The following is a 17,614-nucleotide window of genomic DNA, read 5'->3' on the forward strand; positions in this document are numbered from 1 at the left end:
GCCCCGGCCCGTCCTGTCTTGAAATGCAGCTTGTACCTCGAGAGGTGATAGTGAGTCACTGTAGCGTTCAGTCTGTCCTCAGTCCAACATGAGGACGAGGAAGTAGAGCTGCCCTGAGGGCTTGTCAATCACGGTACAGGTGCGGGGTCTGTGTACATTTCGATAATTTGTTTATTGGATTAAATCCAAAGTGGCAGAGACGACTCATATTTTTGTTTTGTCCTCCCCGTCACCAGGAGACTACTTTGCCAGGAGGAGGGCGGGCGGCTGTTCTGAGAGACGGACCTTCAGTTAGCGGTTAGCTGTCGCAACTCGCATTTAGCCATATAACCGCTAACTGAAGGTCCGTCTCCTGGAGCCGCCGCGCACTCTCCTCCCAACGAAGTAGTCTGGTGGCGGGGAGGACAAAACAAAGAATGAGTCGTTTTCTGGTTTCTGCCACTTTGGATTTGATCAAATAAACTATTACTACTATACTGTAGATAGATTGTATGGACGCAGTAGTAGAAATGCTGCCCCCTATTGGTTTGGAGCATGTGGCTGGGTATTACTCATTGCACCTTTAACTCAGTTTCACACATTGATGGCTTTGATAGTCATTTTATTTCGATCTTGCACATGAATGACATCTGCAGTAAAGTGAAGAAGGAATAAGGAAAGTCAAAATACACTTTACTTCAAAGATAAAATGGAAACATTTCTGCTTGCTTGTTGTAGGCTCATAATCACTTTAGTTTTGACAATGTGCTAGAAAACAAAAAAGAAATATCTGACTATCACGTTGAACTTCAATATTCCGCACATTTGTAGCTGTGTTGTAATTCTGATTGAACAAATAGGCTCTCTTAATCACATTCTCTCTTCCTTTACTGCTGTGTGGACAACATTTGTCCGTCACTTTCTTGAAACTGGAAAAGTTTGAAAGGAGTAAGGACAAATGAGCCTGAGGAGAATAATGTTTTTGTCACTTTTATGGACAAAAAATAGCCAAGTCCGACGCATACATGACATGCAAAATAAGTTTTAAAGTGCAGCATTTTTGGTCGAATCCTCCTTATTTCAGACCAGATACAACTACTGTCCTTTAAATCATCACTCTGGTTACAACATGCAGTCTGGCCTTGAAACCAAGTCTTACGTTTATGCACCAACTGCTTCATCCTTCCAGTGACCTGATGATCGGCCGTAACACTTGTCAGCAAAACTGAGTGAATCTTGCATCTGTGAAAAAGGCGTTTCTTCACCAGGTTATGCTTTTAGCTTCTCAACATAGCGGTCACTTAAAGTTCGGCAGCTGCAACGTAACATCCTGAGTCAGACAGCTCTAATCAGACAATTGAAAGGCAACTTTAAAAACCGACGTTGCTGGCACTTGCGCTGACTTTAGCTAAAAAAAATGTCCTTACAACAGTCACTACATTGTTGTTTAGAATATGTCCTGACAGTTTGGTGTGACGCAGTGTTTTCAAGCTGGCACGATCAAATGATTGAAGCTATTTAAAAAAACACTTAAGACATGAAGCCTGAAGTAGCCAAGAATATGCACATCGTCCAGTCTCTCAGAAAACATCTGAAGCAGAGTTGGGAGGCTTCTTGACGACAGTGAGTGAAAGAGGGGAGGGGAAGCTGTGTGTTCCTTGTGGAAGAAAGGAGTTGTCTCATGCCTGTAGATACAACGGCTGCACTCGCGCCACTTTGCGGAACTCTTTGCCGTGCGTCCGCGGGCACTGCATCTCGCACCAGCTGATGGGAACCATCTGGGCACCTGATTCACAAAAGAAGATGTAGAGCCAAAAACAGATCAACATATTGTATTGTCACACTATTAACAGCACAATACATATTCAAAAACCTAAAGAGTTATCGGAAACTACTAAATTAGACAACACTCATCGCGTTCTGGAGTGTCACCTGAAAAATTTTGAAGGATAACTTCAGTGTTTTTCAAGCTGGACCCTATTTTCCCATGTTTTTGTTTCCAAGTGACTAATGGGGAAAACAATTTTGAAATTGGTTTAGTATTGAGGGAGAACGCTGCAGCCGCTGAACCTGCTGTAATGTAATCATTTGGGGCAACCTGGTACCATCAGTTTACATTAGGGATGCACTGATCCCACTTTTTCAGTCCCGATACCAATAACGACACCTGGGCTTTGGGTATCGGCCGATACCGAGTACAGATCCAATACAAGTGTTCAATCAATAAGCGCTATCGGTGCATCCCTAGTTTACTTCCACTAAAGCTGCTTGTTTTTGCCACTGACAGGATCAGATTGTTATTGTAAGTGTCTGACAACATTATGGAAAGGACCCTACAGAGAAATTAACCATTTTCTTACCTTTCGCTTGATCCGGTCTGTTTGTTATTATGTTTGTTACTCTCACTCACATTTCCACCGTCATCTCATCCGGCAACAAGTCACATGACACAATAACAAATGGGAAGCAAAAGGTAAGAAAAACGTTTCATTTCTCTGTAGGTTCCTTTCCATAATGTTGTCAGACACTTATAAAAACAATCTGAGCCTGTGAGTGGCAAAAACAAGCAGCTTTAGTGGACGTAAACTGACAGTGCCAGGTTGCCCCAAATGATTACATCACAGCTCGTTTAGCAGCTGCAGCGTTCTCCCTCAATACTGGACCAATGTCAAAAAAGTGTTGTGCCCATTAGTCACCAAAACATGTGAAAATAGGGTCCAGGTTGAAAAATACCAAAGTTATCCTTTAATGCAGTACAAATACAAGCAGATTGTACAGAGTGTCAGTGTGGGTGAGACAGCACACTTCTTAGTCTTAGGTTGCCATCTGCCCAGGTACAGAGAAACATGATTTCTCCAAAGTATGATGTTAAGATGAGATTCATTTGGTGCTCCTCGTGCAGAATTTCTGGAGCAATGCATTTTATGTAATCGTAATCATGTTTGAGTTTCCTCACTTTCATTGCTCTCAGGAGTAGCAAAATAATTGGATTGAAAGCGCTGTAACTCTCCATCATGTCTCTCTCACATTGGTACACAAAAAAAAGCTTTTTAGATCAGAGAGGACTAGATTGGCACTATTCTAAATTTAGCTTTAACTGCAATAACATACAGTAAATGCTTGATAAATATGTCGGACTATGCAAATGGCTGTATGAATGTCCAAGTGACAATAAGTGTCTCCAGTTATCTGGGCAGTTACTCTTGCACCACCTTGTGTTCAAACAGGATGCTATCAATCCGTGCAGCGCTGTGCTGAAACCATCCTGTGTTTTGCAGTTTAAAATAAAAAAGAGATGCATTGAGAGTTACCTGCTTCACTGTGTGCCACCACCACCCCCAGTTCATTCTCCGCTGTAGTCAACAGGTAGTTAGACTGCACATCACCGAGAGAAATCTGACATCACAGGTCAAGGGTTAACAACACAGGAGAATACATCCACACTGTTGAAGTGGCACTGTTTTTTTTGTTTTTTTTAATTCACTCATAGTGAACATCTAATGGCAGTTGTGATTGAATTTAAAAGTAACAAGTAAACATTTGCATCTGTCACGCTCCCAGAGAGCATAATAACTAACATTACTTCTTTGGAGGAGATTTTGTGACCCGAGTCATTCTGAGTTTAGGAATTTGAGGGGAGAAAAAAAACATGTAGCTACGGAGCCTAAAGTGGCAAAAGAGAGAAGAAAAAAATCTATGTTGAGGCCACAATTTAGTAATTTGTGCGCACCATTACACACATGCACAGCAGATTCGCTGGTTATATTTTGTGCAACCAGCGTCAGACTGTTGTAAAATATCCACAGAACCCCCCCCTGCTCATGTGCACATTAAACGTGTCATTTTGATTAATTATTCTACACAGTTTCTTCTGCACATCAAACGGCATGTAGTCGATAAATCACTTAAAACTTCACGCTCCGCAATAATTCCCTCAGGACCGTCCATTCCTGCCAGTCTTTCACCCGTGCGTCGTCTTTTTTAAATGAGGCTGGCCAAAATATTGTCTGTAGCTCCACATTTTAATTATAATAGTCTACAGGGTGTGAAGGAGATGAGCAACATAATTGGCAGGTTCAAAACTGCGTCAGAACGAGGATCTCTCTGTGATTAAAGGGGGTGAGAATGTGATAAGCCGTGATTGTCAAAGCCTTGCACCCCCCTGTAATACTGTAATGCGTTCTTTCTGATCCCACCCTGTGCCCGTGTGCGCCACAGGGGCGCCAAGTGAGCCTGGCCCTGAAATTACCATAAGTGCATTTGGCACGGTCCCGATGCACTTGGCAGGGCACACAACATTGTGTTGCTTATCAAAGCCACACTTCTACCTGTAGGCTATTATAATTAAAAATGTGGAGCTCTAGACAACATTTTGGCCAAAAGAAGATGACGCGCGCAGCCGTTCGTGGAGCTGTGTAAACGCCTTTCAATATGTCAGTCTCCAACACGCCTGTTGATGTGCAGATCAGCACGGGGGGTTCTGTGGTTATTTTACAAATAATCTGATGCTGGTTGCACAAAATCAGCAGCTCTGCTGTGCCGCCCGTGCGTAATTGGGGCTTGACAGCATGCACCATCACTTCAGAGACTGCAGCGGGGTGCGTTGTGTTGGTTCTCTATATATACACTTACCTAGTGTGCACAAATTAACTAAAACATGGGAATGATTTAATTAACATAAGGGAACAAATTACATCTTGAGATCACAAATTAGTAAATTGTGGCCTCAATATATAGATTTTTTCTCTCTATGGCCACTCCTGGGCTCCGTAGGTAGCTGATGCACGAGCTGAATAGTTTATTTGTCTAGGCAGGGCAAGGATACGACTTTCGCCAAGACGATGTCACCAGGTCTGAAGCTTTTGTATGTCTCCACCTGTAACAATAAAAGCAAAAGTTTTACGCTAAGCATGTCATCTTAGATTAACTAAGTAAACATGTGATGATCTGATTGAGCGCATGGATTCAAACACACCTTGTCTTTCTCTGTTGCGCGCACATCTTCTTTCCTGTAGAGTGAGAGGGAGTGGGCTCAGTTTTGGGAGTGACACAGACAAATATGACATGTTTCAGTATGAACAGAGGATTTGGGGTTTACCTGATTGTTCCTCTGAAGCGGTCCTTCAGCGGTGTGGAGCCTACATAAAGGATGTGGACCTTGGCGAACCTGGGGTTGATGCTGGTCACCTGCCCGAGCAAAGAACAGTAAGGCCTGAGACAAACCACCTCTTTGATAAACGGATCTAAACTGTGCAGGATCACTTCATCAGATCAGCTCATTATAGAAAAAATTTATCCTGATTCCACTGCATACCTTACAAGTGACTATTGCTCCTACATCGGGTAGTAGTTGCGTTTCTGTTTCCCTCACCACTGAAATCACTGGCAACTAGAAAGAAAAACAAAAAAACACATGTTTAAAAGCAATCATAGGTCATGTAAAATCAGTTCTGTTTTTAAAGATTCCAGTTCAAAAACAGCCTGAAGAGCAAACCTGTCAGGTGCACCTTTCATCACACGAACTGAACAAACACATTTCTGTTCAGTCACATTCACAAATGTTGCACAACACCTTTACTCTGGCAATCCCACACGCCTTTTTGCTTCTGCAGCTTTTCCCACCAGCACCCCTCACCTCCTCTCCCTCGTTTTTCTTGAGCACGTAGCCAGCTAGTGAGGAGTATATGTATCCGTGCCGCAGATATACTCCCGTGCCGGGGATGCAGTTTTCTGCACTGCATAGCTTGTCACCTGGAGGCAAACAAGAGAGGAAAGAGAGTGTTGGAGAAAAGTTGTACATACTATGTGTCAGTATTTTTGTAGTGGAGGTGGATCATCTCTGCTAAAACCTAAGGCTGGGCGATATGGAGAAAATCAAATATCACAATATTTGTTTACCAATTACCTAGATATTGCTTTTGCGACCATACCGTAGTGTTGACTATTGGTGCTTTCACATGGTATTTACGCAATGACATTTTTGATAAACAATCATCAGTAATGTGGATATAATGACTAAGTGGTTATAGGGGAAATAATAGAACAGCTAGAACAGTCTGGTAAGTTCAGAAAATGACATCACTTTACTGTAATACAGCCTTTAAAACCAAGAAAAGACAACACTTATGCCATATCACGACATCCAAAATCTAAGACGATATCTAGTCCCATATCGCGATATTGATATAATATTGATATATTGCCCAGCCCTACTAAAACCTGAATCAAATTATACACGTTTGTGAGATAACATTAACCTTTGGAGTAAAAGACCAGAGGCACTCCTTCACAAAGTAAATGCCAAATATTTAATGAGCGTGGCATTTATTTAGGGCTGTCATCTGCTAACTGAATTGTGAAAATGGTGGATTACTACTTCGGCATAACCATTTTCTGCATTCACAGACTTTTAAAAAAATTTCATGCAGTTATAGATTGGCTTACTTTTGAGACACCCTTGGACATTAGGAATGAAAGTGAAACCAAACACATATATATTACATATATATATTATATATTTACTGTATTGTTATTGTTGTTATTATATATATATTTTGTTTTACTTGTTTGTTATCACTATTATGTAGTCATATTATTTCTTTATATTAATCTCGTCTCTAGGTGGAGGCTTCAGATAAACACAGTGTTTTTTTGCCTCTTCCTGCACTGTATATTATTCATTTATTGTTTTGTTATGTTGTATAGTCTTAAATTGTGCAAAACAAATAAACAGTTCTGTCTGTACAGTGAATATAATTTACTGTGTCCATCTATGGAGGACAAGTATTGCTGTAGAATCACTTATCTGGTCCCTTTGAGCTATTTAATCTTGGCATTAACAAGACATGAAACATGAATCCTGCTTCATCTGACTGACAACACCCCATACTTTCAATAACTGGTGTTTCCATCCAACTGTAACACATCCTAAAGATCACTATCAGACCTCACACACAACATTTCCTACTGCCACAATGCAGCTGAGCATTTCACATCATGGGTGAGTCAAAACAAGTGAGAGAGGAATGCTGCTGTCCTGCCCGAGGCGATGGGCAGGGCAGCAGAGGAGACCTGCTGTGGAAAGTAAAAGTCAGGAGTTCACAGCGCTGCACAAGTATGGTAAAACATTACAGTAAAACATTTAGAAAGTATAGCCCAAAACTCATCCACTTCGTCTGATATTCACCTGATACAACGAGCCACACGTTTAACAGTAACTGAGTGTAACTGTGCTGGAAGCCAGAGCCCACACCACGTCTGTATGGCAGCTGGGAGTAATTAACAGGCTTTTACTAGCCTAACTATGTTTCCTAGCAGCACGGCGACGTCTACAGAAAGCCAACTTTAGCACGGAAGGACAAAACGAGGTACAGTTTGGTGTAACTACGTCCTGAGTGAGAGTAATAATCAACTTTACGGGACTCACCTGGAACACACAGCTTCATGGGCGACATGTTTTTCGAGAAGAGCAGGGTGACAGCTGATTGGCTGTGACGTAGGGTTAGAGTCGATTCTGATTGGTCGGTGTCACGCTGATGCGGAAGGAAAAGAAGGACGGCTCGGTCCGCCATGTTTGTTGAGGCACACATGAGGCACATGTGTTGCTGCCTCATAGCACACACACATCCACTTACAACTTAATAGGTTATATATGTACAATTGCCTACTTCTACAACAACAACAACTTATAATAACATTAGAAATGATACATTGTATTATTACTATAATAATAATAATAATGTTATTATTATAATTACTATTATTATTATTATAATAGTGATAATACTTTGTATCAATGATATCAATCATTTTCTTATTATTGACAATTATGAAATCAATAAAAAAAATATGTTGGTTGGTTGGGCTGGTTTTGCCAATTCATATTTTAGAACTGCTTTTAATGTGTATTTAATATTGTGTTTTATATTTTTATGATGTCCTTGTTTTTATGATCATTTTATCTGTGTAAAGTGTCTTTGAGTATCCAGAAAAGCGATAAATATATAAAATGTATTATTATAATTATTATTAATATGGAATTTGCCAGTTATTAATTTTTAATTATTAAATTCAATGTATTTTCAGTCATTTTAATAATCCAGTGAGATATTGTTTTTTGTTAGTATGCTACTGATTTTTATTTAGAACTTGAATATCTGTATCTTTTATATGTAGCTGTCAGTGTATGTGGACATGCACTGAAGTGTGAGTAGGAATTAAACTATTTATTTTAGGGGGAAGCAGCTACAGAATTAATATTTTTGATTAGGCTATTTAAAACAGGTGTATTCAGCAAATGTTGACAGCATCACACTAGGGGGATATATGAGATGTATACTTCTCTACCTATGTTAAATATCCAATATCTAAATGGTGTTTGTGTTCTCTAGGACCTAATAATAAATTATGTAATAATACAGACGTAGGCAAAGTTGTTGGTAACGTTCCGTTAAAGAGAGAAAAACCCACAATGGTCACTGAAATAACTTGAAACTGACAAAAGTAATAATAAATAAAAATTCACTGAAAATTAACTAATGAAAATCAGATATTGTTTTTGAATTATGGTTCAGCAGAATCATTTAAAAAAACAAACTAATGAAACTGGCCTAGACAAAAATGATGGTAACATTAACTTAATATTTTGTTGCACAACCTTTTGAGGCAATCACTGCAATCAAGTGATTTCTGTAACTCTCAATGAGACTTCTGCACCTGTCGACAGGTATGTTGGCCCACTCCTCGTGAGCAAACTGCTCCAGCTGTCTCAGGTTTGAAGGGTGCCTTCTCCAGACTGCATGTTTCAGCTCCTTCCACAGATGTTCAATAGGATTTAGATCCGGGCTCATAGAAGGCCACTTCAGAATAGTCCAATGTTTTGTTCTTAGCCATTTTTGGGTGTTTTTAGCTGTGTTTTGGGTCATTATCCTGTTGGAGGACCCATGACCTGCAACTGAGACCAAGCTTTCTGACACTGGGCAGCACATTTCGCTCCAGAATGCCTTGATAGTCTTGAGATTTCATTGCACCCTGCACAGATTCAAGACACCCTGTGCCAGATGCAACAAAGCAGCCCCATAAGATAACCGAGCCTCCTCCATGTTTCACATTAGGTACAGTGTTCTTTTCTTTGGATGCTTCATTTTTGCGTCTGTGAACATAGAGCTGATGTGACTTGCCAAAAAGCTCCAGTTTTGTCTCATCTGTCCAAAAGACATTCTCCCAGAAGCTTTGTGGCTTGTCAATATGCATTTTGGAAAATTCCAGTCTCGCTTTTTTATGATTTGGTGTCCTCCTGGGTCGTCTTCCATTAAGTCCACTTTGGCTCAAACAGCGACGGATGGTGCGATCTGACACTGATGTACCTTGACCTTGGAGTTCACCTCTAATCTCTTTGGAAGTTGTTCTGGGCTCTTTGGTTACCATTCGTATTATCCGTCTCTTCAATATGTCATCAATTTTCCTCTTGCGGCCACGTCCAGGGAGGTTGGCTACAGTCCCATGGACCTTAAACTTCTGAATAATATGTGCAGCTGTAGTCACAGGAACGTCAAGCTGCTTGGAGATGGTCTTATAGCCTTTACCTTTAACATGAAGGTCTATAATGTTCTTTCTGATCTCCTGAGACAACTCTCTCCTTAGCTTTCTGTGGTCCATGTTCAGTGTGGTACACACCATGATGCCAAACAGCACAGTGACTACTTTTCACCCTTTAAATAGGCAGACTGACTGATTACAAGTTTGAAGATACCTGTGATGCTAATTACAGGACACACCTTAGTTTAATATGTCCCTATGGTCGCATTATTTTACATCTTTTCTAGGGGTACCATCATTTTTGTCCAGGCCAGTTTCATTAGTTTGTTTTTTAAAATGATTCTGTTGAACCACAATTCAAAAACAATATCTGATTTTCATTAGTTCATTTTCAGTAAATTTTTATTTATTATTACTTTTGTCAGTTTCAAGTTATTTCAGTGACCATTGTGGGTTTTTCTCTCTTTAACGGAACGTTACCAACAACTTTGCCTACGTCTGTACATGTCATGTATTATGTTTGTAGTGTAGTCTCCCTTTAAAACTAAATATATACTTAATATTATTTTTCATAAGAGACTACACCCAACCAATTGCTCCATAACCGTATGATCCATAAGGACAGAGCAGACATTTATGCTGGAAAAGGACGTCAGACACTGATAAAAGATTTCATCACATAACGGTTCACAACATTTATTATTTTTCTCGCAATTCCACAGCAAACAAAAATCAGCAGTGCAGAGCAAATCAACTTGCCCTTTTGACTACAGCCAGTGTTTCTTTATAAGTTATACAGTACATGTATCATTAACAGGAAGGAATACATGGGATGACTCTGCAGGGTTAGTCTATGTTTGCTCCTATTTGCTGGTCCCGAATTTTGCATTTTGGTCAGTGCTTAAACCACATTACAGCTGATAACCATTGTGTGATAATGACATGTACATTTCAGAATGTTACAAAGTAATCAAATCAATTGTGTGAAAGCTGGGTATTATCAAAATAAAGTGCACATTGTGTGTCGGTGTGTACGCAAGTCTGTGATGACGATAAAAGTAAATGACCTTGTAATAATTTGATAATTGAACAGCACATGATTGATCTGTACTCTAGCTCATCCGGGGGCAGGTGGGGGGGGATCTATTTCTTGGCTTTTCCCTGAGCAGCCACAGCTGCCATGGCCTTCTTGACTGTCTCCTCATCTCCCAGGAACTGCATGGGTCCTAAAGGCTTCAGGTTCTTGTCCAGCTCGTACACGATGGGGATACCTGTGGGCAGGTTCAGCTCCATGATGTCCTCCTCTGACATTCCTGGGAAAACAGTAACAGACATGCAGAGCTTTTAATCCATTTGCATGGATCAGACTGAGACACCGGTTTAATTTCAAGTGGTTAATCAGATCTGCATAAGCTGATGCTACAGCGAAGTATTTTATCTGAATACCTTGACACGGAGAAGATGGTGTGGATAATATTTTCAGTAATCTAACCATCAAATCCACTTTTACACGTATTCCTTGCGCATTACTCCCAATGTCGTTGGACAGAAGGTTAGTGTGACCATGACTAAAGACACAGTTCCTGAGATAAAAAGGAAATAAAAAAACTCTTTTGTTTTTCCCATGTTACGTGACCGAGCGTTTTCAACACTCTGACGGGCATGAAACTCTCACTTGAAGCATCAGTAGAATTAGAAATTTGGACAAAAGAAATTCTGCTTTATTCAAAACAGTCAACGGTGTAATGTAATACTGTGTACGTAACAACTACACTTGGAGATAAATCAACAATGAGTCCCACAGACAGCGATAAGAAAAATGAATTCCCTGAAATTAAAACACTTCAGCCTGGCTCAGTTGAGTTTTGGAAAAATTAATTCAATAAATTCAGCATCTATAATCAATGATTTTGTAAAATAACCCTCTCTGATTGTTTAATAAACAGGGAACTCCTTGATTCAGTGTTGTATGAGGTCATCAATTAGGGCTGTCAAAGTTAAAGCGCTAATAACACGTTAGCGCAAATTTGTTTTAACGCCACTAATTAATTTAATGCATCAACGCAACTTGCGATTTTTAGGTTGTAGCAGGCTCAGTTTTAAAGCTAGAGTGAAGATACTGGTATCATATGAAACTATAAAACTTAATGTCATACTAGCTTGTCGCAGAGGAGGATAAATAACGCTCCAAACGTGTGCTAAATTTTGGCGAGGAAAAACTGTCATGGCCATTTTCAAAGGGGTCCCTCGACCTTTGACCTCAAGATATGTGAATGAAAATGGGTTCTATGGGTACCCACGAGTCTCCGCTTTTCAGACATGCCCACTTTATAATAATCACATGCAGTTTGGGGCAAGTCAAAGTCAAGTCAGCACACTGACACACTGACAGCTGTTGTTGCCGGTTGGGCTTGAGTTTGCCATGTTATGATTTGAGCACATGTTTTATGCTAAATGCAGTACCTGTGAGGGTTTCTGGGCAATATCTGTTATTGTTTTCAATTGATTTCGGCACTGGGCAGTGCCTCAAAAGTCTCCGCTCAGTCTCTTACCCTCAAGATGCTTGACGATGCCCCGGAGACTGTTGCCGTGGGCTGCGATCAGCACCCTCTTTCCCTCTTTGATCTGTGGAACGATCTCTTCGTTCCAGAAGGGCAGAGCCCTGGCGATGGTGTCCTTGAGACTCTCACAGCTGGGAAGCTGTTCCTCCGTCAGGTCAGCGTAACGGCGGTCCTACAACAAAAGAGGGAGTTCATGTTGTCAACTGTGTTTTAGCCGCGTGACCTTACACTGATGTAATATATATGTCTGTATTTGTAGTAATGTTTTCCGGTGGTGTCACCTTGCTGATGGTCTGATAGAAGTCATGCTCCTCATCCATGGGTGGGGGGGGAGTGTCGAAAGAGCGCCTCCAGATCTTGACCTGGGCCTCTCCGTGCTTTTCTGCTGTTTCAGCCTTGTTCAGCCCAGTCAGGCCACCGTAGTGACGCTCATTGAGGCGCCAGGTCCGGTGGACGGGCAGCCACATCTGGTCGATGCTGTCCAGAACAAACCACAGGGTGCGGATGGCCCTCTTCAGGACGGAGGTGTAGCAAATATCAAATTCATAGCCAGCGTCTGAGGTGAATCAGAGACAGGACATGAGATGGTAAATGTGATTATTCGTCGGCATTTGAGACAAAGAGAGAGGTTTCACTAATATGTAAGAGCAGGGCAGCATAAAAATAGAATGGGTTTTTGTTACAGAGAGGGAAAAAAAATATCAGCATTGTTTCTGGCTTCTCTCCCAACGTTAGTATACTTGCTTTTGCTTAGTCAGGGGCAGTGCTATACCATGGGACACTGCAGACTGCAGACTGCAGGCTCTGCAGCACTGGTTCCCAGCCTATTTTCCTTTCTCTCGATGTCATCGTCCCCAAAAATATGACAAATTCTCAAACAAAATCTTCAATTTGGATAAAGTGATTAAGTGTATTCAATGATTCTTATTTTTAATTAAATCAACTTTCTTTAATGAATAGAACTTGTGAGTTTCGTCACGTCTTGACCAATTTGCCAAGTGAATGCAGATACATAATATGATCTCTTTTTTTTGTAATGACTTAATTAATTTACTATATTAGTGTTAGAGCCAAATTAGATTATATTCTTATTGTGGTTAAATACATTTGTGAGCGTCAAGCGGGAGAGCAAATAGTTTTTTGACCGCAGTGAAAATGTTGTTTTTGAAAGGCTTAACGCCAACAAATATGGACTGTAAATGTAAATGTAAATATGCTTTTTTTTGTCACACATTGTTTTTGTACACAGCACAGCACACAGTGAAATTTACTCTCTGCATTTAACCCATCCTAGTATTAAGAGCAGTGGGCAGCTACTACATAGCGCCTGGGGAGTAGTTTTAGGGTCACAGTGCCTTGCTCAAGGGCACCCCGGCAGCGCAAAGGAGGTTAACTGGCACCTCTCCAGTTATCAGTCCGCAGTCCGTACTTGTTCCGTTTTTTATTTTTTTAATGTAAATCATTTGAAGATTGAAGCAGAATATTTCGTTAGACTTTTCTACTGAGTAGCAAAGAAATATATCTTTATAGTTTTATATACAGACTTTTTTATAAATTATCCAGTACATGTGTTATTATGATTATAGTTATACATGAGCAAATCAAATTTTGACAACCTCGGAGCAGACAAATCCACGCACACCCCCTGTGAGCCCCCTAAGGGGGCCCGGACCCCAGGTTGGGAACCACTGCTCTGCAGGATGTGCCTGCAGAGAATTTGGGGTTTAGTGTGTGCCAGTGTGCCACACAGAAAGAAGTATACATCAAATAAACCTGTCCTGGCCTGTCCCGTCTCCCTGCATAATCCAGCAGGGTGAATGGCAATTTTTCACTCAGCAAACAGCAATAATCTCTACTGATAAGGCATCTTTGTTCGGCACTCTGACCTTGTGCTCCATTATTCCTTAGATCTGAATGACAGGAATTTTATCATGAGGTCATCAGATGACTACACCTGCCAATTTTATCAGGCCAACATTGTAAGAATTTGTCCTTAATGACTTGTCTGGTTAAATAAAGGTTATATCAAAATAAACTAAAAGGTTGTGGCTGAATGTGTGGGCCTTTTTCATTTTTTGTTTAAGATATTACATCCAAATTAGTATGTCTAAGTATAGGAGCTGTACATTTCAAAATGTTCCTACATTCCAGTAAAATCATTATGAATATCTGTCTGTCAGTAATATAGCCTCATGAGTTCCCCAAAGTATCTCTGCTGTTAAAGGGGAACACCACCCAAATTAAGAATTCCAATATGTTATTTCCATGGTTTAGTAAAGTGCAATCAATATTTGTGAACATGAGCTACTCTCTCTCAAAGCCAGAAACCAGAGAAGGAAGTCTCAAACTTGTGATGTCAAGTTTAGAGCTGCTCCAAAGACAATTAATGGGAGGCTGATTTTGTGGACCCAAAGGATATTTGTATTATTATATATGTATTATTATTTGGGAGAGAGTTGTTGATGTTTACTAATATTTTTAGACCATCGGAATAACATGTATGAATTTTGAAAATGGGTGTAGTTCCCCTTTAAAGCTTTCACAAATTCACTTCAGAATACATAGCTATTATATAATCTATCAAAAAGAATAATCAGAATTATTCTCTATATGTCTCTTTACTGTTAATGGTTGAGGTAAGGAGAACCTAAAATAAGGAGCATATAACAGCAGTCTTGACTGATGTGTGGTACCATCATGGGGTGAACGGGTCCAGAAGAGAGACTGGGATCTGTGCCAGAATGACAGATATGTCTGATCAAGACATTTGCAGCATAAATTCTCCTATAAAACGCGTGGCCTCTTTAGTTCGTTATCATCTCGTGGAGCTCATTTTAAAGACTGTATATACTGCTGGGTAGTTTAGTCTATAATGATACTTAATTTATTCGTTGATTATATTTTGAATTAATAATCTGAATCTGTAAAGTAACTAAAGTTATTAAATCAATGTAGTGGAGTTGAAAGTCTAATATGTCCCTTTGAGATGTAGTGGAGTAGAAGTAGAAAGTATCAGAACATGGAAATACTCAAGTAAAGTACAAGTACCTCAAAATTGTACTTAAGTACAGTACTTGAGTAAATGTACTTAGTGACTTTCCACCACTGAGTACATGTTATACTGTTGTGTTTCTCTAAGCATTCTTTACTGCTTCTGTTGGAATAAAATAATTGTTGATTATTTAACTGAAAAGTAGTAATGTGTTTTTGATACCTTCACTTTTTTGCATCAAATCATCCAGCCTAACAGACACACTGATACAGTAGATGTACTGCTGCTGGCTCGTCCTGTGTCGCAGTGGCTACCTGTGTGTCCCCATCCGGTGCAGCAAGGTTGCATAAGCACTGAACTAATCCAATGACCGAGAGAGAGAAAGCCCGATTAGGCCCTGCCTGCTGGGACATTATCTGTTACCTTTCAGGGCCTGTCCTCCTCTCTTTGCCTCATGCTCTCCGGTGTCGCTCAGGTCCGCGTCGAACCAGCCGCAGAAGCGGTTCTCCTGGTTCCAGCAGCTCTCTCCATGGCGGATCAGCACCAGCTTGTAGGCAGCCATCCTCCTCACACCGACACCGATGATGCCCTCTGCGCTGGGTTTCCGGGAAATGCTGGGTAAGTCACGCTTCTTCAGATGCGGCAGGGACGTGAGCAGGTTTGTCCTGGTTTCACCAAAACCCCACAGACGGCTGCAAAGGCGCGGGCGCAGTATGTTTTTGGACGTCTGGAGGGATAGTTGGTCTGTTTTAGTGTAGAGAGTTTCTGTCTCAACTTGACAGATGTCACGACGAGAGCGCTCTTCCTGCTGGTTTCCACCAATCAGGAGGCGAGCTGTGAGAGCCGGAGGAGGAGGAGGAGGAGGAGGAGGGAGACAGGAGGGAGGAGGATGCGTGCAGTGGCACGTCCTCACCATGCTCCTCATGACCACAGCAGTGCATCCTCTGCAGGCTGGTGTTAGTGCATCATATGGGAAAACCATAGATGTAAGACTGTTTTATATCTATGGGCAAAACTACCTCGTTGTTACACTAACAAATACCATGAATGATTACCATAGTAAGTGGGAAATAGTTAAACTTTTTCAAATATCAGACACAAGATATCAATCAAACATCACAACCAACACATCTGTACTAATTTACTTTTTTACTTATTAAGATAAGATACACTTTTATTGTCCCCTTGGGGAAATTTTTCCTGGACTCCGTCCAACTGCAGTTACAAACACTAAAATAAAACAGCATCAACAACAATAATAAAGAAATTCCACACAAGACAGGGAAACAGTTCCACAGAAACAGATGTTTCAACACACACACAGTCCACGTACATAATGGCATATACTATCACACACACCATGGCAGGTATTGCACCCAGGTAGTGCAGTGCACCGTCTACCGTCTTGCCCATATTGCACAGACAATAGCCCAATATTACACAGATGCAACATATTGCACTGTCCCAATTTAACATATTGCACTGTCTAACCATATTGCACTGTCTGTGTTATTGCACTGTGTTATTATCTGAGATTACCTAATTTTGCTCCTGTCTCTCTCACAAATGTGGCTGCATAGCCACTAGTACTGTCGACTTTAACCTTGGACCTGGATCAGACTTAGGCATACAAAAAAGGGGAAGACAGAGGATTATTACAAATAATAACAATATGTTTGTTGTTAGTCCTAAACGTATAAACATGATTAAAACAGCTTTGAAAAGAGCATGTTTAAATGTGGTGTCATTTTAAACCAATGGTCAGAGATCTGAAAGACTGTTAGCTTTTTAGTTGCAGTTTTTGCTCATGAGGACTTATGAGGACCTCATGGACCAGCTATGACAGGCACCGACTGTATTACATCATTGGATTTTCAAAGTAGACATGTTGGTTTGAACATTCTTCACTAGTTCCTCCTTCAACTGCCCTGCTGAAGTGCCACTTGAGTACGACACTAGACGGCTGAACTCTTAAACTCCCGAGCTCAACACTTGTCACTTTACCGTTTTATACTTTACATACTGTTTTACAGACTGTTACACCTCTGTGTGTATATATATATATACATATTTATTACTTCTCTATACATACTACACTCCTATCTACACCTGTGTACATATATTACTTCTTGTCGTGTATATACAGAACATACTACATCCTGTTTACATACAGCTTTCCCATCTGAATTACTCTCAACTAAATAACAAATGTAGAAATTTACATTGACATAACTATTTTATATTTATATTATTTTAATTGCACTATTTTATGCCTTAAATGATAATTTTGCCTTCACATTTACTTGTGTGATTTCCCCTTTTATATATAAATTATATACAGATATTTTATGAGCTTTGTTGAAGGAACCTGAGACCAAAGATTGGTGATTCATTTGCTGGAATTGACAAATGACAAATAAAGAACCTTGAACACTATTATGACCTTTGACCTTCCAATTGGGTGGGGAGTAATTAAAGTTTGCCAATATAATGTGCATTTGTCAAAACACGATGCTCAGTGGCATGGGATACAGGAATAAAAGTG

At 40.4% G+C, this 17,614-nt stretch overlaps 2 protein-coding genes across 2 annotated transcripts; both read right to left on the reverse strand.

Moving 5' to 3' along the window:
- Window positions 1-584: 584 nt before the first annotated feature.
- On the reverse strand, window positions 585-7,534 carry exosc1 (exosome component 1). The gene is made up of 8 exons (XM_074628986.1): window positions 7,406-7,534; window positions 5,615-5,730; window positions 5,294-5,368; window positions 5,078-5,166; window positions 4,955-4,988; window positions 4,805-4,855; window positions 3,291-3,375; window positions 585-1,765 (listed from the first exon to the last, which is right to left on the reverse strand). Exons 1-8 carry the CDS (start codon window positions 7,431-7,433, stop codon window positions 1,659-1,661), a joined length of 585 nt encoding a protein of 194 aa, XP_074485087.1. The 5' UTR covers window positions 7,434-7,534; the 3' UTR covers window positions 585-1,658.
- Window positions 7,535-10,186: 2,652 nt separating this feature from the next.
- Window positions 10,187-15,900, reverse strand: LOC141764068 (phosphoglycerate mutase 1-like). The gene is made up of 4 exons (XM_074628993.1): window positions 15,493-15,900; window positions 12,359-12,633; window positions 12,069-12,249; window positions 10,187-10,829 (listed from the first exon to the last, which is right to left on the reverse strand). The coding sequence occupies exons 1-4, from the start codon at window positions 15,629-15,631 to the stop codon at window positions 10,660-10,662; spliced, it is 765 nt and encodes a 254-aa protein (XP_074485094.1). The 5' UTR covers window positions 15,632-15,900; the 3' UTR covers window positions 10,187-10,659.
- Window positions 15,901-17,614: the final 1,714 nt, after the last annotated feature.

Source organism: Sebastes fasciatus, chromosome 3 (genome assembly GCF_043250625.1).
Source record: "Sebastes fasciatus isolate fSebFas1 chromosome 3, fSebFas1.pri, whole genome shotgun sequence".
Classification (NCBI taxonomy): Eukaryota; Metazoa; Chordata; class Actinopteri; order Perciformes; family Sebastidae; genus Sebastes; species Sebastes fasciatus.